General features: G+C 42.0%; 2 protein-coding genes across 2 annotated transcripts in view; one reads left to right on the top strand and one right to left on the bottom strand.

Annotated features, from left to right (window-relative positions):
• The window catches only part of megf6 (multiple EGF like domains 6), a 70,541-nt gene that overhangs the window by 13,540 nt on the left and 29,896 nt on the right, over positions 1-27,105 (bottom strand). The window contains exons 6-25 of the mRNA XM_022192570.2: positions 25,030-25,152; positions 23,451-23,576; positions 22,906-23,028; positions 21,601-21,723; positions 20,758-20,895; positions 20,469-20,591; positions 19,922-20,044; positions 19,558-19,791; positions 19,289-19,417; positions 16,701-16,829; positions 13,972-14,100; positions 8,990-9,124; positions 8,445-8,579; positions 7,238-7,363; positions 6,754-6,885; positions 6,298-6,426; positions 6,061-6,192; positions 5,584-5,712; positions 946-1,074; positions 64-192 (exon numbers count right to left, since the gene is read on the bottom strand). Coding sequence (XP_022048262.2) covers positions 64-192; positions 946-1,074; positions 5,584-5,712; positions 6,061-6,192; positions 6,298-6,426; positions 6,754-6,885; positions 7,238-7,363; positions 8,445-8,579; positions 8,990-9,124; positions 13,972-14,100; positions 16,701-16,829; positions 19,289-19,417; positions 19,558-19,791; positions 19,922-20,044; positions 20,469-20,591; positions 20,758-20,895; positions 21,601-21,723; positions 22,906-23,028; positions 23,451-23,576; positions 25,030-25,152 — 2,676 coding nt within the window. The remainder of the gene's footprint in view (positions 1-63; positions 193-945; positions 1,075-5,583; positions 5,713-6,060; positions 6,193-6,297; positions 6,427-6,753; positions 6,886-7,237; positions 7,364-8,444; positions 8,580-8,989; positions 9,125-13,971; positions 14,101-16,700; positions 16,830-19,288; positions 19,418-19,557; positions 19,792-19,921; positions 20,045-20,468; positions 20,592-20,757; positions 20,896-21,600; positions 21,724-22,905; positions 23,029-23,450; positions 23,577-25,029; positions 25,153-27,105) is intronic.
• On the top strand, positions 9,832-13,788 carry LOC110950147 (EH domain-containing protein 2-like). The gene is made up of 6 exons (XM_022192580.2): positions 9,832-10,240; positions 10,344-10,520; positions 10,839-10,936; positions 11,318-11,730; positions 11,830-11,994; positions 12,093-13,788. Exons 1-6 carry the CDS (start codon positions 10,020-10,022, stop codon positions 12,654-12,656), a joined length of 1,638 nt encoding a protein of 545 aa, XP_022048272.1. The 5' UTR covers positions 9,832-10,019; the 3' UTR covers positions 12,657-13,788.

Here is a 27,105-nt window from a genome sequence, read left to right on the forward strand (position 1 = left end):
GACGGCTTTGATACAAAACTTGTCATGCTGAGTGATTGTCTACTTAAGTGATGAGCTACTCACGCAGCTGGCACCTGACCCCGGTCCACCCGGCCGTGCAGCTGCATCGCCCGGTGACGTGGCTGCACCCACCTCCGTTCTGACACTCACAGGTCTGACTGCACTGCTCTCCAAAATGACCTTCTGGGCACTCTGCCCACACAAACCACACACACACACACACACACAGACAGGCACACACACACATGATAGCATAATACAGCACACACACACACCAAACACATTCAGCGTTAACCTTAATTGCGCCACAGCTACGTCCGCTGCAAATGACTGGAGGGATAAATGACATATTGAGACATTATGGTTTCGAACACACATATTGCAAAGTTCTCATTAATGATCAAAGTTCACGATGACATTTAGGGTCGAAGAGGGAGGAAAATGCGCTAATGATAGAGATGCACCATTAAGTCATGCTGGTGGCTTTCTGCTGACTCTGGCTCGGGTAGTTAGAACCACAAAAGGGCTGTGGCAAGAGGAAAGTCTTGAATAAGACTGCAGAATGACAGACTAAGAGCTTCAGTGGGCATTTCACGGGCTTCATTAAAACAACGGCATGAAATCCTCAAGAAACTTTAGCATGAGAACGCAGCTACTAAAAGACTCCTTCCAAGTTTTGTCCTCCCCCTGCTAATGTTGATCACTACATACATGTGGGTGCATTTAGCTAGAATAGACCTCAATTAAGCCATGTATGCCTGAGGGCTCTCTTGTCCTTCCTCCCTTCTCCAGCCTTACCCATCCCTAAAAAAGTCAATGGCAATGTCTCATTATAGAGATAATTGTTCGCAAACACATCATAGTTGTGTTTAAGGGGAGGATGTCGTGATGGGCTGCAGTGAGGGCCTCCCTCACACCCTGTTTTAATGATGTGGCTTCCATTACCCAGAATGCAGTGTGGTCCTGCCCAGCCGGCGGTGCATAGGCAGGCTCCTGTGATGTGGTGGCAGCGGGCACCGTTCCTGCACTCGCACATCTGGCCACAGTCAAGACCGTAAAAGCCGTCCGGGCACACTGTGGGCCAAGATAAAACATCCGACTGGTTAGAACTGGCAGCTTCACAAAAGAGGAGAGGAAAAGGTTCAGATGCCAATTTTTTTTTTTTTTTAGCTCTTTCTCTTCTCTTCCCCACCTCTCACCCTTCTTCTCCTCCTCCTACTTTCCCTCTCTGTTCTGCCACCTACTGAAAATACCAATATCAAATTGCAGTACCACGCTGCGGCTGTTGCAGAACGTCTGCGTTCGTTAAGTGAGCTCATGTCCCACATGTGTGGTGGATCTGGGCCACATCAAAGTTTATGGCCGATTGGAGGCTGTTCCTTTTCTGGTGGGGTAGAAGGAGGGGGCACAAAGAGCCGGTAAATAGAGCACCTGCTGAGTCCACAGGCCCCACCAACACACAGCAAAAACAAAGCCTGGTTGCTGAGCCCCTCTAACACACACACACACACCTACAGTACTGCTGCTGATGCAAGGAGATGCCAGTCTAAGAGTCTGTTTCCCATTGTCAAGAAGAGCTGAAGAGATTGTTTAAGTGCGTGTACAGTCAAGTGACATTCGCAGGCTTTGGTAAACACAGTGCCTCCCATCCAGAAGAACCTAACCAGAGGCTGTGGGATGAATGAGCCTTTCCACTACTGGGATGTAAATATTGTCTGTAAGCATGACTTCACCAGAGCAGGAAAGAATGACTCTGTTTATTCACGGTCTATTTTTGATCGCTCAATTTGTCACTGTAGAGATCACAGACTAACCCCAGCATAGCTGCATTCTGCGAAAACACAAAGTCCTCCCATTCTGGTCTGTATTTGCAGGAATGTTGCTCTTGCTGTGCCAAAGTTTGACTGACTGACAGCCGCTGCAGACATTTCTCTCTTCAAGTACCCTCCTCTGTTTTCCGCTGCAGTGATATGTGAGAAAGTCTGAGCACGGGGAAGGTTTGGGTACAGTCTGTCCCAATTATCTCAGCAGCCAGCAGTTTTTCATTCCATTTATGCACCACTTCTTCTTCTATCTATAAGGAAAGCAGTGGACTGTGTGACCAAAGGAAGCCGCAAATTTGGAGCGCAACAGAAACTTGTAACTCTGTGATTTTTATGTATTCTAAATGCCACAGGACTCAGGGTGTTCCCCTACAGCAAATGCATCATACCCTCCTTCCCTTGCTCCAGTCCATGATGCCGTCCACTCCTCCTTTTCTGCCTCGAGGCCTCAAATTGGGAAAAGTATCTTTCCTGCTCAGCAGTTTCTGGCATGGCCATCGATGTGTTCCCACGCTGACAGCATGACGTCTTCGCCTGCCTCTGTAGTGGTTAGGCTGCGATGTTATTAAAGCTAGCCCACTGAGGATGCTGTCATTTTAATCCAGTTGCACATTAACTTTGCGGCAGCACTGTAGCAAAAATCTCTGGTTTATTGTCTGCTGTTTATTATTATGATAGCCGTTACAGACACCATGGCAACAAGCTGGTCTCCCTTGTCCTGCAGGAAGAACGCTACTCTGATGTGTCATTTATTTGCTAATTCAACACATTTCTGATGCTAAAATACAAACCCTGAGAAATATTCTCTCTGTTTTTACCACTTACAGTAATCACATCCGCGTGCTTTTCAGCTGACAGCAGCACACTAACTCTACACTAACTCCTAAGGAATTGTGGCATTTTTGAAAGGCAAAGTTTATTATTTGTATATGCCAGCAGGGGGCGACCGGTTTCCATTTTAACCAGAGAGCCGCAATCTGTCATCTGATATTAGCACAGTGTCTGCTAGTGTTTGTAAATGTGGACTCTTCCCTCTGAGTCTTTGTTTATAGGTGGGCACAGAGGATTCAGTCCACCACCACTACCACACACACACACTGTGCCATCGCTGAAAGACTCCATCTCTAGACTAAATGAGCTCTTTAAGACAGGAGGATTATTTCCAGATCCCTGGTTGTGTAAGAGCCACTGCTGTCAGCCCATAAAGCAGGTCCAGGGACCACACAGCCAGGGAGAGCAGACCACAGAAATAGAGCGGATAGAGCGAACGCAGAATAAAACTTCCTGGTGCCATTCAGGGTTTATGCACTGAAAGAGGTCAACACAACAACAACAACAAAACAACCCGGTTTCTTTGACAATAACGCGGATGTTCAATGCTAGTCGGAGCAGGGTTCTTTTTAACGCGACCAAATGAGCTGTTTTGATGCGAACATCAAAGCTGCAGACCAGAAACGCAGCACAATCCTGCCTAATTGAAGAAGTGGTGTGCTGGATCCATGTCAGCACAAAGGCCCCTTTCCTCCGATAGTACTTGACTGAAATGTTTAGCGTCAACCCTCAGCACCACAAGAATGCTCAATCAAATCGGGCTTTTGCCATAGTAATGAAGTATATGACTCCTGTGGAGCCTTTTTTTTTTTTCAGTGTATAAAGATATATACAACAAGTCTGAGGGTGAAAACTGCCAATGTAGCATCAAGCACTGAGAGTCTTTTCTTTCCGTTTTATTTCTTTGAAACAGATGAACTAAAGTGATCTGGACCTTCTCACGGTGCAGGCCTCTTCCTGATTTCTCCTGAAGGAAGAGGCCCAGCAGAAGACTGAGAAACTGGACACCTCTGTTTGAGGGGAACAGGCCTTCAGAAAATAAAATCTGGTCAGACCGATAGCCCCATTTCCACAGCAACGTCCAATCAGAGTGACGACTACATCTGAGGCCATTAGACTGTTATGACTAGGGATTGAAGCGCTGTTCTAGTGTGACACGGCCATGATTTACGACGCCCCGCGTACTACGGAGGTGGTATGAATTTCTGGGCTTGGTAGTACGCTCACAGTAAATCTTACGCTTTGTAATAACATGAGGCTGCTCCAAGTCAAAAGACTATAATCAAGAACAAATCTATTACATGGTTAAAACTCTCCAACTGTTGCTGTGTCTTGCAGTTCAGGACAAATATCGAAACGATGGGAAGAATATTAGTTATATGAAGGGTTTGCTGTAGCAGGCTACTTGCAAAGACTCTGAAGCACATGAAATACCGTCAGTCTGTCCCAGAATGACTAATATAAATTACATCTTGGGATTTGGATGTGGTTTTAAAATGGTTTCCTTCATGACATTACACGGACAATCTGATGATTCATTGAATCTGTATGATGATTCACTGAAACCGTAGAAGGGGCTAAAGAAATCTGAAAAATGTCCTGTAGCGCCCTCTAGTGCATCAACAGTTAAAGAGCAATAATATAAAGGTGAGAAGCAGTGTTGCTTCTGGTATGGATGAGGTTAACCAAAGGAGGAAACAAGTTTTCCAGATGACTCAAAGCTCAACAAGGTCAGTGAATTAGTGCATAAACCTTAAGCTTGTATCTCTCCTTAACCTGACACTGGTTTTGGATTATGTCACAGATTAAATCTGATATAAAACCAACCTCAATCCTTTGGCTTTTACTATTATTTTCACATATATAATATTCAATATGAAATTTAACATTGAAAATATGTTGTTGTTTTTTTCATCCATTGATCTGGTTATTATTTCCTCAAATAAAATATTCATCATTTGGTCTGAAAAAAGGCAAATTAGAGAAAAAAAGATAAGAATGTTGTTTACAATTTGCTCAAGCCCAAGATAAAGTTTTCAAATCCAAAATGACTCATTTTACGACAACATAAACCAAAAGAAAGCAGTAAATCCTCACAACCGAGAAGCTGAAATGTTCTGCATTTTTTGCTTGAAAAAAGAATTAACAAGTAACAGATCATCAGTGTGGTCACTGATTGGTTTCTGTATTCTTTAACTGATTAATTGATTTTTTTTAAAAAATCTAATATGAATAAAAATGAAATTAAATCAAAAATTTGCAGATTTGCTTGTTGAATCATGGTTGGATGATGGGGAGCATTAAAGTATCTATTTGGGCTTCAGTTTCAAGTAGGGAGGATTGCAATAGATGTATTTTGGAGCCAAATCTCAACAATGTTTTTCTGCCTAGGAGGGAACAGAGTAAACTTGTAGCGCCATTAAGATCATTATGTTAAACAATTTAAATAAAATGTTGGCTAGACTGTAAAGTTGTCTCCTCCTCTCAGGAATTAATTGTGTTTGATTTATGTGTGTGAGTCCGAAAGAGAAGTGATGAAATGGTTCAGTAATAGTGAGAGATAACCTTGGATTACCTGTGTCATCAGCTGTAAGAAAATATAAGCAAAACTATATATTTCCAAGGCTTTTACTTGAGGTCAAAAGGGAGCAAAGTGACAAATGTTAGATCAAAATCACATGCTTTTGAAAATACGCCCTTGTGTACACTGACATAACTATGTTGTTCCTATGAAATTATGAAAAAGTACAAAGTGGATCTCAATTTAATATATTGTTCAAATTTGCTAAAATTATTTATGAATATTTTGGAGATATTTCCGACTAAATGAAAATTAAAAATGATACCAAACATCTTAGACAAAGTTAGCTTCAGACTCTCCCCAAAAGAAACATAAATAGACATTTATTAGAGACAAAGGATGTCTTACTTTTTTCGCAGTAAGTGCCGGCATATCCAGAGGAACACGTGCAGGCGCCGCTCACATGGTCACAGAGAGCTTCATTCTGACACTGACACTGCTGGACACAGCCCTGACCATAAGTTCCATTCATGCACTCTGTGAATGGGAGAATGTGTGAACATGACACAGAAAACATGTGAGCATATTCCGAACATAATATTTAATATGTTTAATCGCAAAGTTTGCATCACAGAAAATGAGAATGCAGCCAATTAAATTCTTTCAGTGTTAGTTTTTAAAGAACTGTGGTACGTGTTACACCATGTTTTGCAATAGACTGATAGAACTTCATGTAAAACATTGAAATCTACTCAAGTAACTCGTGTTAAAATATGAAATTAAATATCTTAACTCAAAAGATGCTATAACTGCAATCACCTCATGGTGGCAGCATTTACTTAACTATATACTGTCTGTGATACTGTACCTCAGACATAAACTTACTCTTTTCACAGTGGTCTCCGGTGTATCCATCTTCACACACACACTGCCCGCTGACTGAATCACAGCCCAGTGAACTGTCCTGACACTGGCATTTAGTGCTGCAGCCTTGGCCCCAGAAACCAGGTTCACATGCTACCAATTACAACAAACATTACAGTGAAAGTTAAGAAGAATTTGACATGATTTGCTGTGTCTGCTGTTCCCCTTTTTTTCACTGTCTGTCAAACTAGTTCTTACATGTTGCACAGTCATGGCCTTTTTTGCCAGGAGGGCAGATGCAGTGTCCAGTCTGTGGGTCACAACTGGCATCAGGGTGGCAAGAGCAGCGTGTTAGACATCCTGGTCCATGGTACCCTGCAGGACACTCTGTGTACGACAGGTTCTTCATCAGAATACTGCTTTAGTCATCAGTTTCCCTTTTCAATAACTTCATTTTATCAACCAAACCAATAAGCAAAGCAGATTAGAGCAATTACAAAATTTAAGTTTGTCCAACTGTTGTGCTATATTGTTTCCTTCTTTAAAAAATAGGCCACTGAACAGGGATTAAACACATTTCAGGAAAGAAATTCAAACAGAAAGACCTCCTGATTTGTATCATATAGTATAATTTCAATTTATGTCAGCCAAATCTTACACACTAGGTTTTAAACAAAATGTCTCTTGAATCTGAGAATTTTGATGCAAACTCACCGTTTTCACAGAGCCTTCCCATGAAGCCTGACTTGCAGTCACACATGCCAGTCTGCTTGTTGCAGGAGCCTCTATTCTCACAGTCAGGGCAAGAAGACTGGCACTTTAACCCCCAGAATCCATCAGGGCAGTCTGGGAAGCAGCAAGCATCTTTCAGATTAACTGAGCAGTAAGCCACTTACGTCGGTAATTTCACTTTATAGCTCTAAAGCCACTTATGCTTCAATAATCTGTGGAGGAAATGTATTACATGGCTTTCTGAAAATGGTAAAACCTCTCACTGGGCAAGTAAGCTGAGAAGCAAATGCCAAGTTTCTACTTGATTCGGCACAGAGAAGCACAAGGAACACAAATAACAGTGAGCTAAAGATGCTGCGAGCTTCTAATGTCAATGAGTTCAAACTGGCTTTCATGGCGTCACCTTCTTCCTGCAACATTATCAGGGTGAAACTGTTATTAAAGGACGGTGTAACACAAGAAATACCTTCCTGGCATGACTGTCCCGTCTTCCCAGCAGGACACATGCACTGTCCAGTTATGGGGTCACAAGGAGCTCCTCTGCAGTTACAGGGCATACGGCAGTTTTCACCAAAGCTTCCAGCTTGGCAGGCTAGCAGCACAAAATACTCCAAAAAATTAATAACAGACAACATAACAATGACAGCATAACACGAGTTGCACAATTGAAAATTAAGAGCTGTTCAATCATGTTGAATTTATTTGTTCAGCCTCTGCCAATAACTTCTGCAGTAGTAACTTAAGCAAACGCCCCTGTTGTGACCTGGCCTGCAACCGAAGATAAATACAATCCAGAATATGAATGACTTTATTATTATTTGGCTTTGACAATCTCAGCAAGCTGAGGCCTGGACTGTGCCTTAGTGCTGACATACTGTAACTCTGCTCTGTTATCTTAGTCCACTCCACAGAGACACAAAGTCGTGTTTTTACCAAAAGCTCCTGAGCAATATTCAGTATCACTCTAGAGTACAGCACAGAGGGATGAACTTTACATCAACCAGCAGAGTAAACAGCCAGAAGACGCCCTGCTGAGGAGGAACACTCAGATTTTTAGGTTGTGTGGTTTATAATAACAAGAACACCTGCACTGACCAGGTGAACTCAAGAGAAGGCTTTATTTACCTCACCTACTAAATCCACTTAATCCATCAGAGGTAGCCGAGAATGAATAGTAGAATAAAGAAAGATTTATACGTGTTATGGGAAATGAAATATATTGTGACAAAGGTGGAGAAATTCAGAAACTCATTTATTATAATTGCTTTGTGCTGTCAGTGTGACATAGTTTATCGGAAAAGACACGCATTTGCACAAGCATGAAGTATGCAAACAAAAACCACACATGCTGACACGTGTCAGTATGCAGGCCCACACACAGACACACACACATTCTCAGTATTTTGTAACCACAGTGATGGTTTACTATCAAAGATACGACCACACCAGAGCACTGTGGATTCAAGCTGTTCAGGACATCATACATCAACAGGGTGTTCGAAACATTTGAAAAGCAACAAATGATGTTATGGATGTTTGCCAGATGTCTGAAAGAAACTCATAATCATAAATTACGCCTAAAGCAAACTGACTTCACGATATGCACTTATTCATTTTTATAAACAGCTTTATGTGGTAGAGAATGTAATGTAAATTGCAGCTTGTTGTCTCACCCAGCTGACATTTGTCTCCATGGAGGCCTGCAGGACATCGCTGGCTGCACTCTCCAGTCCTGGGGTCACATGACCCTCCACCTGGACAGTCACATGGCTGCTCACAGCCTGCACCGAAGAAGCCCGGATCACATTCTACATGAGGACATACAAGCACGTACACAAAGCAAGGACAGCTTAACACAATGGACAATTTCAAAACCAAGACTTTGCAACACGAAGTCAAGTAGACAGTTGACTTGATTCTGAGCTCACAACCTCTTCAACTGCTTTTCTGTTACAGATCTTTATACCTAGAGTGCATTGCAAGGAAATAGCATGACTCCAAGTCTATTTCCTCTCAGTGGTTCAAATTACTTGTGAATTATTGCAACAGGATAAACTTTATGACACTCTGTACAGTTGCATGTTCTCTGTCTCAACTTCTCGCTGATAAGCACTTTTTAGACAACTCTCCTACAAATATTTATTGTGTAGCTCAAATGTAACGTAACACAAATCTTAACCACTTCTTTCCTGTCGCTGGGCTGTCGTGGATCTTATACCTTTCTCACACTGTGGACCGTGGTATGCAGCTTTACAGAAACAGCTCCCTGTTTTGGGGTCACAGCCAGTGGAATGTTCTTGAACACAGTCACATTCCTTGGAACAGCCAGCGCCGTGCGTCCACCTGGGACAAGCTGAGGGGCGGACGGGATGAAAACAGACAAAAAGAATCAGTTTAGCTGATGTACGACGAAGAATGTTCTCATGTTTGTATCATGTTGAACAAAAAATACACCACTTACTCTTATATAACTGCACACTCTGCAATATTACTGCACTGAAACAGCTTCAGATGAGTTTTATTTAAGGCTAAGCAAAGAAAACAAATTCTCTATAGGCAGTTCTTGTTTGCAAAAGCTTAGGCGGCCAAAGTTAATTGAGAAAAAAATGTTAAAATGAAACCTTCTTTACTATCAAATTACATTTTAGTGTGAGTCAACAAACACACCCGACCACCATGTTATCCCAACGTCAGACCATTGCTAGTTTAAGTCATGTGACCACTTCCTCCACTTTCACTTGATTTGTTGAACTTAATGCAAATGATGGTGCATCATTCATCCAACTACTGCTTTCCTGCAAAGTTTGAGCCCAAATAATAGCTAACAGTAATGTTGGCATTATTGCAGTAGTTTTAGGTACTTTTCTCCAAGCTTCATCACACGTAGAGGCATTTAATCAATAAATGATAAGCCTTATGTAAGACTTTTAAAACCTCAGCACTGCCACATCCCCATCTCGACTTTAGAACAATCACTCTGGATGAATCTTGCCAAGACTGTCCCTGCTCAACAACAAAAAAACTGAACTGCACTCCACCCTGTCCCTCTCCACATTGGCTTTATGTTAGGTGCAGCTGCAGGCTCTGGTTACACCCTCTCCACCCTCTCAACGTCCCGCTGCAGGATGAAGCAGACAGCTGTGAGAATTTGATAATATTCCTTGTGCACATTCTTCCATCATTCAGTTTGGTCTTAGAAGAGCAAGCAGCTTCCACACCGAGAAAAAAGGAGCAAAAACTTCATTGCCATGTCCTTCCGGAGGTTTAGGAGCACCCCTAAAACACTGGGGGACATTAACATGGTGACAGAGGAGCTGAAGAATCTCTATTATAAGAGGCTGCTGCCGATAGAGAAGTACTATTCTTTCCATCACTTTCATTCACCGAGCTATGAGGATGCAGACTTTGACAACAAACCGATGGTGCTGGTGATGGGTCAGTACTCGACAGGAAAGACAACTTTCATCAGGTAAGAGTCTGAGGATTTAAAAAAGCAGATGTCTTGTGTGTCCATGTATTAATCTTAAAATAACAGTGATGACGGAGGTGGTTTGCACCATGTGTGTCTTCAGGTATCTCATAGAGCAAGATTTTCCTGGTAGCAGAGTTGGGCCAGAGCCAACTACCGACTGTTTCACTGCCCTCATGTATGGAGAAGGGGAAGGAATCATCCCTGGAAATGCTCTTACAGTGGATCCAAAAAAGCCCTTTCGAAACCTTGACCCTTTTGGAAATTCATTTCTGAACAGGTAATCGGAGGCAACAAACAAAAGTGGAGCAAGACTGGGAAAGATGAAGGAAAGGAGAAAGTGAGAGAGGGAAATCAATAGTTTTTAAAGGTGTTCTTTTCCAGTATTTTTTGTAACTAAACTTTCAAAATGGTACTCTGTGGCTCAAGTCTTTCTCCTCTCTTTCTCCAGAAATATTTGACACTCCCTGTGCATGTTCTGCATTCATGATACTAGAAGTGCTGCTATAAACTGACCAGTGTGATGCATTGCCAATACTTGAGACAATTCAGTCACGTCATTGTGAATGCATTGCATTTAACCGTTTATTCTTTGCAGGTTTCAGTGTGTTCAGATGCCAAATCAAGTCCTCGAGAGCATCAGCATTATTGACACACCAGGCATCTTAACTGCTGCTAAAAGAAAGCTGAGTCGAGGTGAGAAAGAAAGTTTTCTAATTTTCTTTCTAGTGACAAAACGAATTAATAGGTCTTTGTTTCCATATAGTTAGACTGTTGATGTTGGACAGCCTTGTTGCTGTGAGAAGAATGTAGACTCCTATGGGGGAAGAAACATAATTCAAACACTTGAAGTCAGAAGCCCAGCAGATGAAAGTAATATGACAGTGAGCTGGGAGGAGACGAGAAGCAACTGGTTTGTTTTATGGACGCATTTTTCGATGGGTGTAACTGAAATGGCTTGAAACCAGTGAGGATGACTGGGATGTGTTCCATGCTCCTTTATGTCTTGGGGCTGTGAGGCTTGCCCCGTAAAATACAGTGTTAATGAAATCCCTGTGTTTTGCTCCTTGACCCTAGGCTACGACTTCCCAGCAGTGCTGCGCTGGTTCGCAGAACGTGTGGATCGAATCATCCTGCTGTTTGATGCACATAAGCTGGAGTTCTCAGATGAGCTCACTCGAGCCTTCGGGGCTCTCTGTGGCTATGAAGATAAGTTGCGTGTCGTGCTCAACAAAGCTGACAGGGTGGATTCCCAGCAGCTCATGAGAGTGTACGGCGCCCTCATGTGGTCGCTGGGGAAAGTGTTTCGAACCCCTGAGATCTTGCGGGTTTACATCGGATCCTTCTGGTCAGAGCCGAGGCAGACGTGCGACCACTACCAGCTGATAGAGCTGGAGGAGGAGGATCTGTTGGCTGACATAAGGAACCTGCCACGCAATGCTGCAGTACGCAAACTGAACGACTTGGTGAAGAGGGCGCGCTTAGTGAGGGTGAGATCATCTGATATACCCAGTTCTAACTGATACTTCAGGTATCAGTAGCTCAGCTGCTGTTGAAGTGATCTTAAATCTCATTTGATTTTTTCCCAGGCTCATGCACACATTATCAGCTATCTGAAGCAGGAGATGCCAACCATTTTTTGCAAAGAAAGCAAGAAGCACAATCTGATCTACCAGCTTCCTGTAATTTTCACCAAGATCCAACAACAGCATCGAGTTCCAGCTGGCGACTTCCCTGACTGCACAAAGATGCAGGTCGAACAATTTAATTGCTGTCTAAACACTGTGTTTCTTCGAATTTAGTCCCTGCTATGTGTTGTGTGAGTCTCATATGTGACTGCATACATTTTCAGGAGAAACTTATGGGTCACGACTTCTCAAAGTTCAAGACACTAAAGCCAAGTCTGATGGCTTCCCTGGATAAGCTCCTCAGCACTGACATCGCCAACCTGGTTCCTCTTCTGCAACAACAGGAACAAAGAAAGAAATCCCTCCCTGGTATGTTGGATGGGGAATTTTTGGGAACATTCAGGCGTGAACATTACAGGAGAGATCCATTCAAAGAGCTCCCCAAAGATGATGAGAGTAGTGAGATAGACTTTGATGACTGGGTGGTAGAGAAATACAAACCCAAATATGATGAGATTTTCTACAACCTCAGTCCAAATGAGGGCAAACTCAGCGGCACCAAAGTCAAGGAGTGGATGACGACCACTCTCCTGCCCAACTCTGTGCTTGCCCATATCTGGAGGCTGTCCGATATAGACGGGGATGGCATGCTGGACAATGAGGAGTTCGCTCTCGCAGTCCATCTTATTGAGGGAAAACTGGAGGGCTACTGGCTCCCCAGAGAGCTGCCTTCTCACCTGGTGCCACCATCAAAGCGGCTAAGTACAGCGAGCGATGTCTCAGTGTAAACTTGATGTCAAAAGGAAATGGAGGGCTGAGGATATGTGTACATTATATATAAAATTGTAAATAATTTTCTGAATATAAACTAATATTAAAATAGCAGTTTAATGTTTAAAAAACTAACAAAGCGTGCAGTGCCTGTATACTAATCTGAGGTGTCAGCAGCCAACATCAAAACTTTAAATTAACCATTAATGGTTTGGATTGTTAAACATTTTTCATTATTTTTCCTGTTCACAATATTATCTCTGTATAGTCAATAATCCAAATAAGAATATACACGGCAATAAGTACCAGTTAAAAGGACTTTCCCTCTTGTTTGATACTTTAAGATTTTCTTATATCTCACTGTTACGGCCACAGGTATCTGTGTGCCGTCTGGTTTCTGGGTGGTTTTCTGTTGGGTCTTTGTGTGGGAAAATTGCATGTGTGGGTTCAGCTGTGGCTGTTTCCAGAGTCTCTCCAGGAACCCCAGCTGTGAGCCATTCCAACAACGACTCAGAAGTTGACGACCTGCACTGCAACTTTGTTCTCCCCGCCTCCCGACCGTCATGATTGGTTCACCATCCAGCTCCCCTCCTCCTAACCAATCGGACCAGCAAGCACCACACCTGCAGAGTGTATATACCTGCAACCACGCTGCTAGTTGGGGCGGCTGGTATTTGTGACCAGGCTGTCCTGGTGCCTCTCTGTGTGTGATCATTTGTTTGTATTTTGATGAGTTCTGGTCTGTAGATACGTGTGGTTGGGTTGGTGGGTACCGCAGACCACTTCGGTCTGTAGACACTCATGGTGAGTGCTACAGACATGGTGGGCTTAGTGAAGAAGCCATTCGAGTTTTGAGTCTTCGTTACCTGTGTGATCAATATGTGTGAATGTGAGGCACCAGTTTTGTTTAGCTTGTTTTTGCACACTTTGTATTAGTTTTTGTTACTGGTGGTGGGTGTTGTTGTTGTACTTATGTTTGGCTAGGGATTTTAGTTTCTTTGTTTTGGGTTTAGATAAGTTTGGGAAACTCTGTTAGGCTTCTTTTGGTTTTATTCTGTTCTTTGATTTAGCAACACTCACCAGTCTTGTGATCTGTATTGTCACTCTTATTTTCCGTTCGCCAATAAGCAATAAATTCCTTCACCTAAACCAACAACATTCTGGTTAGTTTTGTTACATCCAGCCACCCCCTAGAGGTTGGATCGTAACACTCACATGATTGTAACACATTTTGTTAATACACACATTAAACTCGGAATCATGAGGAGTTAGTAATTCTTCATTTTGTGATAGTATCGTTGTGCAATGTGTATTCTTAAACTTTTTACTCACTGAGGTGACAAAATCGGCCGTATAATCCTGGGGAGCAGAGGCAGGCTCCATACAGACGATGGCAGGGTCCATTGTTGGGACAGTTGCACCTTCCTCTACAGTGTCTTCCAAAATATCCTTTTGGGCAACCTGTGAACAAGATCAATGCCAGTGAACTTCCTCAGGGTAACATACTAGTTTCTCTGAAATGAACTTTACTGTAATAAGAGCAAAGGCCGACATATAAACAAGGTAACTCCAAATCAAAAATAGAGCACCTATCCATTATTTGTAAGAAGACATCTTTAGCGGTTTTTAAAGCCCGTCCCTGGTTATTGATTTAATTTGTAAAAGCTCATTACAGTTAAATATTAAAATGTTTTTTCTACCAAAATGATTCCTTCCTGCCTTAAAATGTCTTACAGCTAACTCAATGCTGTTGCTTGCTTTAGAACTTGGAAGCCTGTGAAGGCCACCACCTCATTCTCTCTTCGCTCCTCCCTAGTTGCTGCCACTCGATCACGCCAGCTTACTTTCCTCTGATCAAAAACTTTAAAATCATTCTGTGCTACACAATGACAAATGGAAATACTGCAGAAATTCATCCATGCATATCTACCCCACAAACTAAAGGCACTGGTTGCTTTGGTTAATCATGTACAGAATCCTAAAGACCTGAGTCTGTGTTTTTGAGACTGTTATCGGTACGATGCAGTTTAAAGGCAAAAATGCTCAGTCATGGCCTTGACTGCTTATGTCGCTCTTAATGTGTACTCTAGTATTGAAAAAAACGCCATATGGGCATTAATATTTAAAATTTAACCCTTACAAGGCCATGTTTCTGGAGAAGTACATATACTGAAACCACCTAATCCATAAAATATCGATCAAGTCTTGCGAGGTCGCATTGTCGTAGATGTTCGCCATATTGAATTTCAGCCAGTACGCGGCCCCGATAAGAGCTTCGTAACTGCGGCTTTGTTATAATGGCTCATACGGCTTTATCATTTGAAATAAGCAAATTTGGGGCCAATGTTTATATCTTACCAAACATACGGGTGTGTGCATATTTTATGTTAATTAGCAATCATAAACAAGTCACACGTGTTGAGCCGAGAATGTTCGGTTTCGGCTGTGAGTACGAGTAAGAGTGAACCGAGTATACTCGGTCCCGGCTTTTTAAGGGTTAACTCAGGAGGGTCTTTTATTGACACATTTCACAAACATTTAGCGGAATAGCATGGAGCAGTGATTACAAGAATGGGCACAAGGACATTGTCCAGGTAGGAAATATGATAAAACTAAATGCATCTGCTAGCAGCTAGCATAATTCTGCTTTATGTTCTGACCTCTCTCAAATGTACAGTGGTGGAAAAAAAGTTTTCGGACACCATTCAAATTTTACACAAATATTTTCATTAAATATTTGTGGAAAAATCTTTTTTGTGTGTTTCAAGAGATGTGGCTGCATTAGACAGATGCGAACAAATAAAAATGATTGTTTTTGTTTATTGTTTTCAATAAAAACTAACAAAACTAAATTCTTAACAGTTTCACTATGTCAGTTCTCAACATTGTTGATATCAGAGTCAACAAATAACAGAGAATGTGTTCAAAACTGAACAAAAATAAATCAACCCTCATATCATCATATTAAAATTTAGTAGTTCTGCCATTGGGCAGTGAAGCTTTAATCCTGGCTGGCATGTTCCCCACGAGCCTTTCACACTGTTGAGGGCTAATCTTGTCCCATTCTTCTTGAATTACTGCTTTTAATTCTTCTAATTTCTTTAGTTTACTCTTTGAAACAGATCTTTTAAAAATCCATCACAGATTTTTAATGGGGTTCATGTCCAGGAATTGAGCTGGCCACTCTAAGACTTGGATATTGTGCTCCTGCAGTCAAGTTCTACTAGCCTTGGATGTGTGGCAAGGGGTATTATCTTGAAACATCCAGTTTTGACCTCAACAAAACAGTGTTCATGCAGAGGGGAGCGTGTGGGTTTGGAGAATGTCAAAATACTTGGGAGAGTTCAATGTGCCATCACATACAATGAGATGGCCAACACCAGCAGGACTCATGTATACCTAAGCCATGATACTGCCTCCACCATGCTTGACAAGAGGGACTGTACATGCTGGAGGTAATGCTTCGTCCGGCCTTCTGCGTACCCTAACATTAGCAGGAGGAAGATGAAGCTGAAAACTGGACTCATCTGACCACAGAATCTTCTTCCTTTTCCTGGCTGTCCAGTTTATGTGTGCTTTGGTCCAATGGCACTGGGCTAACCTCTGTCTCTCATTGACCAGGGGCTACTTGACAGCACCTTAAGCCATGATCTAAAAGTTGGCCATGTACAGTGCAGGTGAAACACTGGACACCAGTTTGGCTTGACCACTGCTGCTGAAGCTCCTGTGATGTCATTCGGCAGCTTTCCCTGCATGTGGATCGAGATGAGGTCATTCCTTGCTGGAGTAGCCCTCCAGTTTTCCCAAGAAACCCTTGGTTGCCCAGATCTTGGTTTGTCTCCCCAGCTGTTGGTTCATCTGTATTTCTACAGAGTGTATCCAACTGCTGAAGGACTGCATCTCACATGAAACTGTTTTGATGGATGAGCTCACTCTTAGTTCAACCACAAAGTCAAAAGGCACTATTGATTCATGCAGAGGGGTCACATCCAACCTTGACCTTGGTGGTTTTCCTCACACATGTGAGTGCAGCGTGTGTACGAATGTGTGTTTATACAAACCTTCCTCGCACAGCAGGCCTTGTACCCCGAGGGGGCACAAACACTTCCCAGTCACAGGGTCACACGAGCCTCCATTCTGACAGCGGCACAGACTGTTGCAGGCCTGACCATAGCTCCCCTGAGGACAAGCTGCACAGAGAGGAGGCGGAGTTTTCACATATTAACAGAGCAGTATTACTTAACAGATCAAACTGTTCAGCATTTGTTCGACAACAAGACATTTAGCTATGTATACAAAAAGGGAAAGTGACTGCAGCCAAAGCTGGGTTTTGCTCTCGTGTTAAGTAGTCGGTAAACACTTTCACCTTCCATCCCCTCCTTCTCCATGGGTTGTGCTCGCCCAACTTTCCTAATCTCACTGGCCTCGTTAGTAATTCCGACATGAACCAGCTGGCTGTTTAAGATGTGCTAAAGTGTTACAATCCATCAAGTTCATGTCTGCTTAAACTCCATGACACGCTTTCTTCACAACAGTTTTATGTCATTCAGCAGGAGGATAAACTGAGCTTAAAGAACTAAAAGCAGCACAAATCACAATATCAACTATCACAATAGGCATTGAAAACTCTTTGGAAATAATATATACTGTAGATGAAGGAGCAGAAAGCATCCAGGCCACAAACAGTATATTACTAAAGCTTCCTTTTTCCTTTTCAGTGGTGCTATCACCTTCACTAAAACTGATATGTGCATATGGAAATGTGACCAAGGTAAATGAACTGTAATAAAACATTGTTTCTGCTCCACAATGACAAACTGGATAATGAAGAATTTCTTAAGGCATGTTAAGACTTTTTGACTGAACACAGAGAGCTGCTTAAAAATCATAAAATATTTCTGCAAGTAAACAGTATTTAGCCATTTGTTCAGTATATTTAAAAAAATCCCAAAGAACTAATTAGGAAGTGTATTTTGAAGAAAGTACTAAAGACAACATTAAATTAATCCAGGGTGATACTGTATTTTGTACACTGACTCTTTGAACTAGAAGTTTAAATTTACTCACACTATTTATTTCTAACTACAACTACATAAAATAAGAATTACACAAAATAAGACTGAAGTGAAGTGCTTCAAGTGATGTAAGACAAAGTTGGAAAATATTCTGTCTCTCTAAAGGCCACATAAAATCCATATTTTGATCATTTTCCCCCCTGAAGACCAATATGTTGTTGCCAACTACAATATTTTCCAATCTGTGCTTCAGGCAGCATTATTGCTCATTGACTCCACCTGAAGAAAATACTGTCCAGACTTATCACCTTCAGGGTGAGCATCTGAACACTGCCACCTCAGGAGCGTGTTTCTAAAAGTGACAGATTGCTTCCAGCCAACTTATCCCACGTGGCTCTTCTCCTATGATTACCAGCCCAACTTGGGTTCAGACCAAAGACAGCCATTAATCACGGAGCTGGATGGGAACAATGGAGCCTTGCTTTCTAACCCAGTAGTGGACATCCTTGGCCTCAGGCTGTGCTCTTGCTGTGGGCTCTGGCCACACTCCAGTAGCAGACAGATTGATTCCCCTGGTCTACATGTGGTATGGAGCCCATAAACAACCAAGCCTCCCACACAGAGGAGCCGACAGGTTTTGATACATGGCTCTGGATCGATGCGCACAGGGAGCTATGTCATCTCTGTCTTAAGCTAGACCATATTGCTAAAGGTAGTTCAAATGGACCTAGAAGAGGATGTGTCTTGTGGGAAAAACCAGGTGCCCGTGTCCTGTACTTTTAAAATGATCCTCTTGTCGTGTATGTTGATTGATTCAATTTGGTTTGCCATCCAAAATTAGCAAGAGTCATTTATTTTTTCCGTTTTGCTGAATGGAAAATTCAGGTCCTCAAACTTCTAAAGAAATAGTCACATTTTGGAAAACATGCTTTGCTTTCCTTAATCACCATATACTACTTGGCAAAAATCATGCAACCAGCAGCCCTCTAACACTCAGTAATATACGTTTGTGATACATCTTTGTTTAATTCGTACTAAAACAAATGTAAAAATGACAAGTTGGATGTTGAGGAAGCCAATTTTTTTGCTTTTCGATGTTACCAGTCGTCATGCTAAGCTAAGCTAACCTGCTGCTGACCTTAGCTCATATTTATCTACCGGTACTAATATAACTCTCAGCAAGAAAGCGAGTGAGGATATCTCCAAAAATGTCAAATGATCTCCTTAAATAGTCACAAGGCATCCTGGAGGAAATGTTGTGTTAAGTGTATGGATTCGGGATAGACTGATTATTGGTTTGCTTGATTTAATCTTTTCTTTGAGTGCTTTCCAATGAAATAAGTTGATTTAAAATGTCTCACTTCTGTCTGCCTACAGCACTATCTGATTGGTTACGCATCAGGAGTCAGAGCCTATAAATAGGATAAAAGTTTTAAAATTGTCTTTTTATGTAACATTTGGAAACATTAATAAAGAAAAGCAACTGACGTTTTGTGTTGGAGGTTGTGTTAATCTAAATTTTGACACCAAGATCTTTTCCCTTATTTTTACAGCAAATGCAGTATATTGTGAATTATGTCACAAATAATGTAACACATTGCACACTTGTAGAAGCTTCTATTAACTATCCTTACTCTCATTGCAGACGATTCCTGTCCAGCCAGGCGAACAATCACATCTGTCTCTGCTCTCGCTGCACGCTCCATTCATGCAGTCCTCACAGTTCACGCTGCAGTCATCCCCAAATGAGCCATCAAGACACACTAAAAAAGAAATAGTGAAGTGAGAATAAGTTTTCCTTTTCATAACTTCCTGGTCTAGTCATTTAACAGGAAAACAATAAAATACTATTGATTTGACTGGGCGTGCACCTCGGTGTGATCATTCTCGCTGTTTACTGTACCTATGTGGCTTTCTGCCCGAAGCTCCCCCCTGCGCTCTCTCTGGATCTCTAACTCTTTTTCACTGTCGCCACCGTCATCATCCTCGCTGCCATAATGGGAGCGTAAGGCTGCTGTGTACTGCACGAGGTGAGGAGCCTTGCGGAACAGCAGGTCTGGTAATCTATCAGCCTCCAGCTGGTCCTCTTCTTCTTCCTCTTCGTCCTCGTCCTCTTCCAGTTCTCTACCATACAGGGCTGAACACACCCGGTCATGATAGAACTGCAACTATATAACCTGCAGTTTGCTTGATTTCTGTTAATTAAAGTAATAAATTGAATCAAGATTGTAGAATGTGGGAGTCACTACAAAGCAAGTGTTACTCACAGATGCAAGAGTGCTGGTCCTGTTCCAGGCGGAAGCCCAGTCGACAGAAACACTCATAGGTTCCCAGAGTGTTGACACAGTAGTGTTCACATCCTGAGGTCTCTGTCAGGCACTCATCAATGTCTGACAGGAGAAAAGGTTAATGACAACACAACTTGAGTGTAGCATTGTAACTAGAAGCAGGTTGCACATTATTAGTGGTTCATAAGTTCAATGGCAGACAGGTTGTGCTGCAGGGAGCTCAGATGCACCTTGTCATTTTTCTCCAGTCAGATGAAGCCATGACTTTTGTTTCACCTCAATGTCTCCATTTGATTTAACATCATCTGCCCATCTGGCGGTTGCATTAGCATCTACAAAGTTTGTTCCTGCATGAGCCAAATTGATTTCTGTTTTCTGCTATGAAACGGCCTTGAAAGGCTTCATTTCTAAGCCATCAGTTAGTATACATGCTATGCGAATCTGTGTCCTGCACTGCTGAGCCACAACACAGAAAACACCAAAAGTCACCAGACGAGGTAATCTGCTAAGAAGCCTGCACTCTTACCGTCGCAGCCGCAGCCGTCTGGATTTAGTCTGTGGCCGGCTCTGCAGCTGCACTCATAGCCGCCTGGATAGTTTCTACAGAAGTGGCTGCAGCAGGACTCCTCACTGACACACTCATTACTGTCTGAGGAAGGCACAAAATGGAAAAGAGTTGGTCTCAACAGACAAGTGGGAAGACAGACGCAGAGAATCCATAAGTTCATGAAAATGGAAGAAGAGACTGAAAAGGCAATAAAGAAACAAAGACAGAGAAATATGGTTTACAAAACTGTAGTAGGAGAAGTTCTTACCTACGCAGGTCTTTCTGTCTCGGTCTAGCTGGTAGCCTTGGTTGCAGGAGCACAGGGGGCCGTTGGTGGTATGTTCACAATGATGAGAGCAACCTCCATTGTTCTTCTCACAGCTGTTCACAATCTCCATCTCAATGCCTGGAGGTGAGAGGAGTGAAACCACAGCTACAACACACAACCAGAGCTGCAACATCAAGACAACGTTGTAGGGCATTTCAGGCTAATGAGGACTAGAATGGTTTGTCCCGGTCCTGTAATTAGTTGCTGAAGATGAAGAGGGGAAAATCCCTGCTTAAGCACAAATATGGCTTGTATTACAATGATATTGAAAAGTGAAGCATGTCTCTTTCTGCCTTTTAACTGCTCTACCTACCAAACGCAATGATGAATTTAGGATGGACATGGATTTGGATTTATCCTTGAGACTCTTGAATTTTTTAATTATCACTTATTGGTGTCAAAATTGTATCTGTCTTTCTTTTGCAGCCATGAAATGAATAACCAATAAGTGTCAGTCTGTCCTATCCAGCTCTGTCTCTGTTGGTAACAAATTGCAGGCACATTAAAGAGAAGAACAGAGAAGATAAGTTTGTGGTTGTAAAAAATCATCCCAAGTGTAGCTGGAGCGTGGGAAAGCTTACTAGACAAACGAGTTAAATTTGCAAATGATCATGATCAATTGATAATTTGTCATGCCGCTTTGCAAGATCTGTATGTTTTAGGATTTTGTTCAAAAGTGACATGCAGAGGATTTGAGGGAGGAGGATTTGCACATTTGCTCAAAGAAAAATGCTCAGCAGTAGGTGGAACTTGTTGGATTTAATTCCTTCTGTCTTTACTTACGGTAGCACTGTTTCCCATCAGCACCAAGTTCAAAACCCGGATGACACACGCAGCTAAAGGAGCCCAGCATGTTGACACAACCATGGGAACACTTGGCGCGGCCTGAGCTGCACTCATCAGTGTCTATAGGAGACAGATAATAATCCACACACATGCTTGTTTACACAGATCTATCAAAAGTAGACAGTTGTACAAAGATATAGAAAAAATGTACATGAGCAGACAGTTTGTATCGAAGATTTATCTACTTTGAAATGTTGTGAAACACAACAATATGTCTCAGGGTGTTATCGAAGAGCTCATGGAGCTGATAAATGTCTCGTACTTCTCAAATTATTTACAGGAATTAAGCATCCTGACTTAATTCCAGCAGTTGGCGCTGAAGAGTAGAAGGGTTTCATACAGGAACAGAAACAGTTTTTGAAACAAAGCACACATGTGTGCAGACATAAAGAGATCATGCACCAACTCTAAGTCTCAGTCAGAGTCATAAAAATATGGATTTGTAAAGGATTTCCAAACAATACAGCCAGTTCTTCCTCCAAAAGGAAGGCTTTGTCAGGGTTCACATTACTCTGGCCTCTCCTGGAGCAGAAGAAATGTAAGGGAGATGGATCGTAACGACCGTTTCCAGCATGAGGCTCAAATTGATACAGGTCTGTTGGAGGGCAGATTGCTTTGCTTCCAAACAGAGGTTGAATGTGGTTCTAACTTAAGGAAAAAAAAAACATTAATGTTATTCTTTTAAACAGTGGTGCAGTTGTTTTCTTCCATTCTTGGATGATTTTCAGAGCCTGAACAATGTGTGAAAAGCTCCTCAGTGGGTGGTTTCGTGAGTATTTTCACTGAAAAGCGAGCAACGTCTGGTACAGAAGCGAGGATAAAAAATGCTTTTGCAGAAACTGTTGACAAGAATGTCAAATGATTTGGAAGAGTCATCCACTGATGTCGCAACTGAAGCGGAAGTCAAACCACTGACAAGAATCTGGATATCATTGGATGGGTGCCAGTAAAATTCCTACAACCACATCATTTTATCTGCATGAAGGCTCTTGTGCTGACTTTACATACTTAAAAATGTGCCACATGTAAGATGGTGAACGGTTGCTGTAACTGTTGTATATTTTTTGTGTATACTTGTGTGTGTGTGTGTGTGTGTGTGTGTGTGTGTGTGTGTGTGTGTGTGTGTGTGTGTGTGTGTGTGTGTGTGTGAGTGTGTGTGAGAGGGAGAGAGAGAGAGAGAGAGAGAGAGAGAGAGAGAGAGAGAGAGAGAGAGAGAGAGAGAGAGAGAGAGAAATTCCTCACCGTCACAGCTCTTGCCATCTCCGGCCAAAGTAAAACCAGGTCGGCAGCTGCAGTGAACTCGGTCATTTTCTGAAACACACAGCTGAGTGCAGCCTCCATTCCTCTCCTGACAGGGGTCCCTCACTAACACACGCACAAACACACAGTAAGAGGCACACATACAAATAAACCAATAAACAAAGAGACGTCAGACAGTTTAAATGGCAGTTATAATTCTCAACTCCACAGTAACATCTAAATTTAACTCCTGTACAGGCCACCTCAGCCTTCTTCTTCAGAAACTGCACAAAAACGGTTTCCCATATTGTGAATCTGGCACTGATATGACAAGATCCCTCGTAAAACTAATAAATACATGTTGAGGTCCAGGAAGACTAATATGAATTCCTGCTCCTCAAATTCCTTCTTTACATTTTCCTACCTTGCACATTAGAAATAGCCAAAAAACTTTTTTTTTTTCCCAGTTTGCAGCAGTAGATGCACCTCAGGAAGACAAGTTATTGTAGAGGTATAAATGAATGACATATTCATAGATGATGACTTACATTCACAGTGCCTTCCATCTCTCTTCAGCTGATAGTTCTTGCGACACTCGCATTTGTAGTGATTGTTCCCCATGTCCACGCATACGTGCTCACATCCGCCGTTCAACACCAAGCAAGAATTCACAGCTAAAACAAAAGAAAATAAAACAACAATAAAAAAATAGGTATAAAAATAGGCATAAAACCCATCAGCTCAGGTATCCATTTATAGACTTAATAGTAGTGAAACTTTCAGCAGTTATACAGCATCTCACAGGGGACAACAGTTATAATTGAATTTGCTGACAATCCAAACTGGCTTTCACACCTCAAACTCTACAGCCGCATACTTATGGAAAACACTTGGTTAAAAGCTGGAAACTGGAAAATGATATTTAATCCGGGTCCGGTGAGGTACCCATGGTTACTTTCTAATGATCTTTCCATCCTATCGCTCATGTGACATAATGACGTGCCAAATATGAATATTAGCTGTACGTCTTTTGGGTGCTCTAAACACAGACATGATGACACAGCCAGGCTGTAAAACCGAAAGGACGGCTGGTTTTTAACACTGATGGCTTCAACAGACACAATTAGCCATCACTCTGCCTCTAGAGCTATCCTCTAATACGAAGCTGCAGCTGGCAAATGGGAATATTAAGAGAAAATATATCGCACCAAAAGAAACAGAGGAGTACAGATTTTCAGCGAGGAGCAAATTTTCTCATTACCTACTGGTTTTATGGTGCTAAAAAGGGGTAAAGTACTTTACCACCTTGTAGTTTCCTATTAAATCATGTCACGATTCCTCTCTCTGGACACAGATTATTCAGTGAAGCTCAGCACTGCTATTCCTTTATGTATCAGTGCATACATTTAAACAAGCAGGTATTTTTTCTGCATTTTCTTTCACATAGTTTGGAAACAAAGAGGGTGTGAAACCAGTCTCCTGGGAGCCAACAGGGGCTGCATATTTGTACCATGTGTGAAGAGGCTGCTAGCCAACAGGCACATGAGGAAATCTCAGGTGGTCAGTGTAAATACATTAATATTCTATTAAACTTTCATGCTAAGCTAACTGGCTACTGGTTCCACTACAGCCTCATGGAAAAATAAGGGAAAGGGTGATTTGTACACTACAAGTCAAAAGTTTGGACACACCTTTTCATTCAGAGCTTTTCATTTGTTTGTATTATTTTCTACACTGCAGATTAATACTGAAGATTGACACTTTTTTGTCTACAACAGAATTCCGCATGTATTCTTTTATAGTTTTGATGTCTTCAGTGTTAATCTACAATGTAAAAAAAATAATTAAATTAAAAACCACTGAATGAGAATGGGTGTTTAAATTTTTGACTGGTAGTGTATATATTCAAACACAAGCCTTTAACCATATTTCTATAAATGTCCAATTATTCCTTGAAGCACAGAAGGCAAACTTTTGAACAGTATCGTATATGTTATCCCTGAGCATAACAGAGTTAAAGTTCCAAAAACCTCTGCATTATTAATATGGGAAAAACGCTGTGTGTGGGGAGGAGAAGAGTGAAAATGGTTACCACAAGTGTAATAAATACTTCTGTTTATTGCTTACCAATGCAGGTCCGACCATCAGTGTGCATGCGGAAGCCTTCGCTGCACTCACAGTGATAAGAGCCCCGTGTGTTGACACAAGTTTGCTGGCATCCTCCATTGAGCTCCTCACACTCATTAACATCTGAACACACACACACATGTGCATTATAGACGATAGGAAACATGATGATCTTTAGGGAATCCTTTAATGGATCAGAATGTTGCTACAAAATTGCACAAAACCTCAAACCACGGCAGAAGTCATTATCGATCGACAGGAATTTGATTTCACTAGACTGTTTCTAAAATTTTATTTACAAGCATTATTTTTATGAAAATGACACAGTTAGAAGCCCACATTAACAACCTCTCTGACTAAGCCATGTTTTAGATTAAAAATTGGAGCTTCGGTGAACAGTGAATATGGGCGTATGTGGTCAACTGTGGGAAACTAATTGTTAAATGAATGGAAGCTTAAATTAAGCATTTTAGAATCAAGGCTTTATTACCCTTCATAAAATCTCACATCCAGCTTTGAGGTGCTGTAATTAAAAATTCCATTTGCAGTGTGCCAAATAAGAGCAAATTAAAAGCACAGTTTTATGGCACTAGAAATAAAGAGCTGTAATAATGCCATTTTGACCACATCTCCATTTTTTTCAGTTTTACCTTTTGTAGAAAATCTTACTTTGAGTCCCACAATCCATATTTCTCATTCTCTCCGGCATTCTAGAGAAGGAAATTGCCAAAAGCTTGTTCATTATATAAAGTTTTTGTAAATCCTCTCCATTGAGGTAGTTAATGCATCTGTGAGGAGGATGCTTGCTCCAGCAGCATGATGCCACAGTGACCCTGTGCCCTGAGCGCTGTTGGAAAGAAATATACATGTACAGTTTGGGGTGCATGATGAATGGGTTCTCCTGCTGTTTGTGCAGTAGTATGCATGCAATCAATTTGCTTCCTGCACAGCTCGTCAGTGGAGGGTCTACATGGCTGCACATGTGTCGAACCGAGGCTTGAGTTCCACAGAGACCGAAGCAAACTGTGAAGATGGCATACCTGAACACTCCATTCAAGGATGATCAGACTTTACTACACATCTGGACAATACATCATTCATCCTCCTCGCTTCCTCCTTGCTGTCATCTCTGACTTTCCAGCTCACACCACCACTGTAGATGTGTGAAAGGAGGGTAAAATTGCGTAGCAATTTCTCCTTTATTTTGTTTCTAGGAACATGTGGTTCAGTTTATGTGAGCAAGCACAACACTACCATCATTTAGCAGGTTCCTCGGAGGTCAGAGCACTTCCAAAGCAGCGCAAATATTGCAAATCATTTTCAAATAGTTTGCGTGTGTGCGACCATTTGTGTATGTGCATGTATTCTCTCTGTGCACTCTCACCTCCCTGGCAAACCCGTGGGAACAGCTCGCTCCAAAATGATCTCAGGACTCTTTTAATTATCTTGTGTCCAATTATAGGAGCGATGGAGGGGAGGGGTGCCAAAGTGGAGGCTGTTAGCCGGAAAAATAATCCTTTTCATACCCCACGCGTAAGATTAGCGTGATCAGGAAAAAGGATATTTGTTTGCCCAATTTATTTAGACATCTGCATGAGTGCTGAAGTAAATATTCAACTACGACCTCCTGTGAAGCAGGGCTCTTTTGTGTTTTAACACACAGGCAGCTATTGTAGAGGACGCCTAGGATGCAAAATAAAGGACACTGAGGGAGGTTTGTCAAGGTTAATATACTTATTGGTCTCCTCATGTGAAAGGATTTCAATGGGAGACTCACAATGACAGCTTTTCACCGATGGGTGAGGCGGTGCGTGCGGGAGCAGGGCCGGGAGTGGTGGCGGCGGTGTCGGAGGTCAGAGGGCACGAGGGCTGAATGGTATCGTGTGACACCGTCTGGCTCTAAGCTAAGCTGCTGAGCTAGCATCTACAGCTAGACAAAGTGGCACAACAAATATGTGGGAGTACTACTTGATTGGCACAAAAGCGAAAAAAAAATCAACAGGTGGTCGGAATGCTGCAGGAACGGAATTTACAGAAACCCAAAGAGAACGTATGCAACTGATTATGAGAACAGGA

This window comes from Acanthochromis polyacanthus, chromosome 13 (genome assembly GCF_021347895.1).
Source record: "Acanthochromis polyacanthus isolate Apoly-LR-REF ecotype Palm Island chromosome 13, KAUST_Apoly_ChrSc, whole genome shotgun sequence".
Taxonomy (NCBI): Eukaryota; Metazoa; Chordata; class Actinopteri; family Pomacentridae; genus Acanthochromis; species Acanthochromis polyacanthus.

Excerpts from the sequence above, each read along its gene's own strand:
- LOC110950147 (XM_022192580.2), top strand. The coding sequence starts at position 10,020 with ATGTCCTTCCGGAGGTTTAGGAGCACCCCTAAAACACTGGGGGACATT. Across the intron at positions 10,521-10,838 it reads GGAAATTCATTTCTGAACAG|GTTTCAGTGTGTTCAGATGC; the intron begins GTAATCGGAGGC and ends TATTCTTTGCAG. Across the intron at positions 11,731-11,829 it reads AGAGGGCGCGCTTAGTGAGG|GCTCATGCACACATTATCAG; the intron begins GTGAGATCATCT and ends ATTTTTTCCCAG.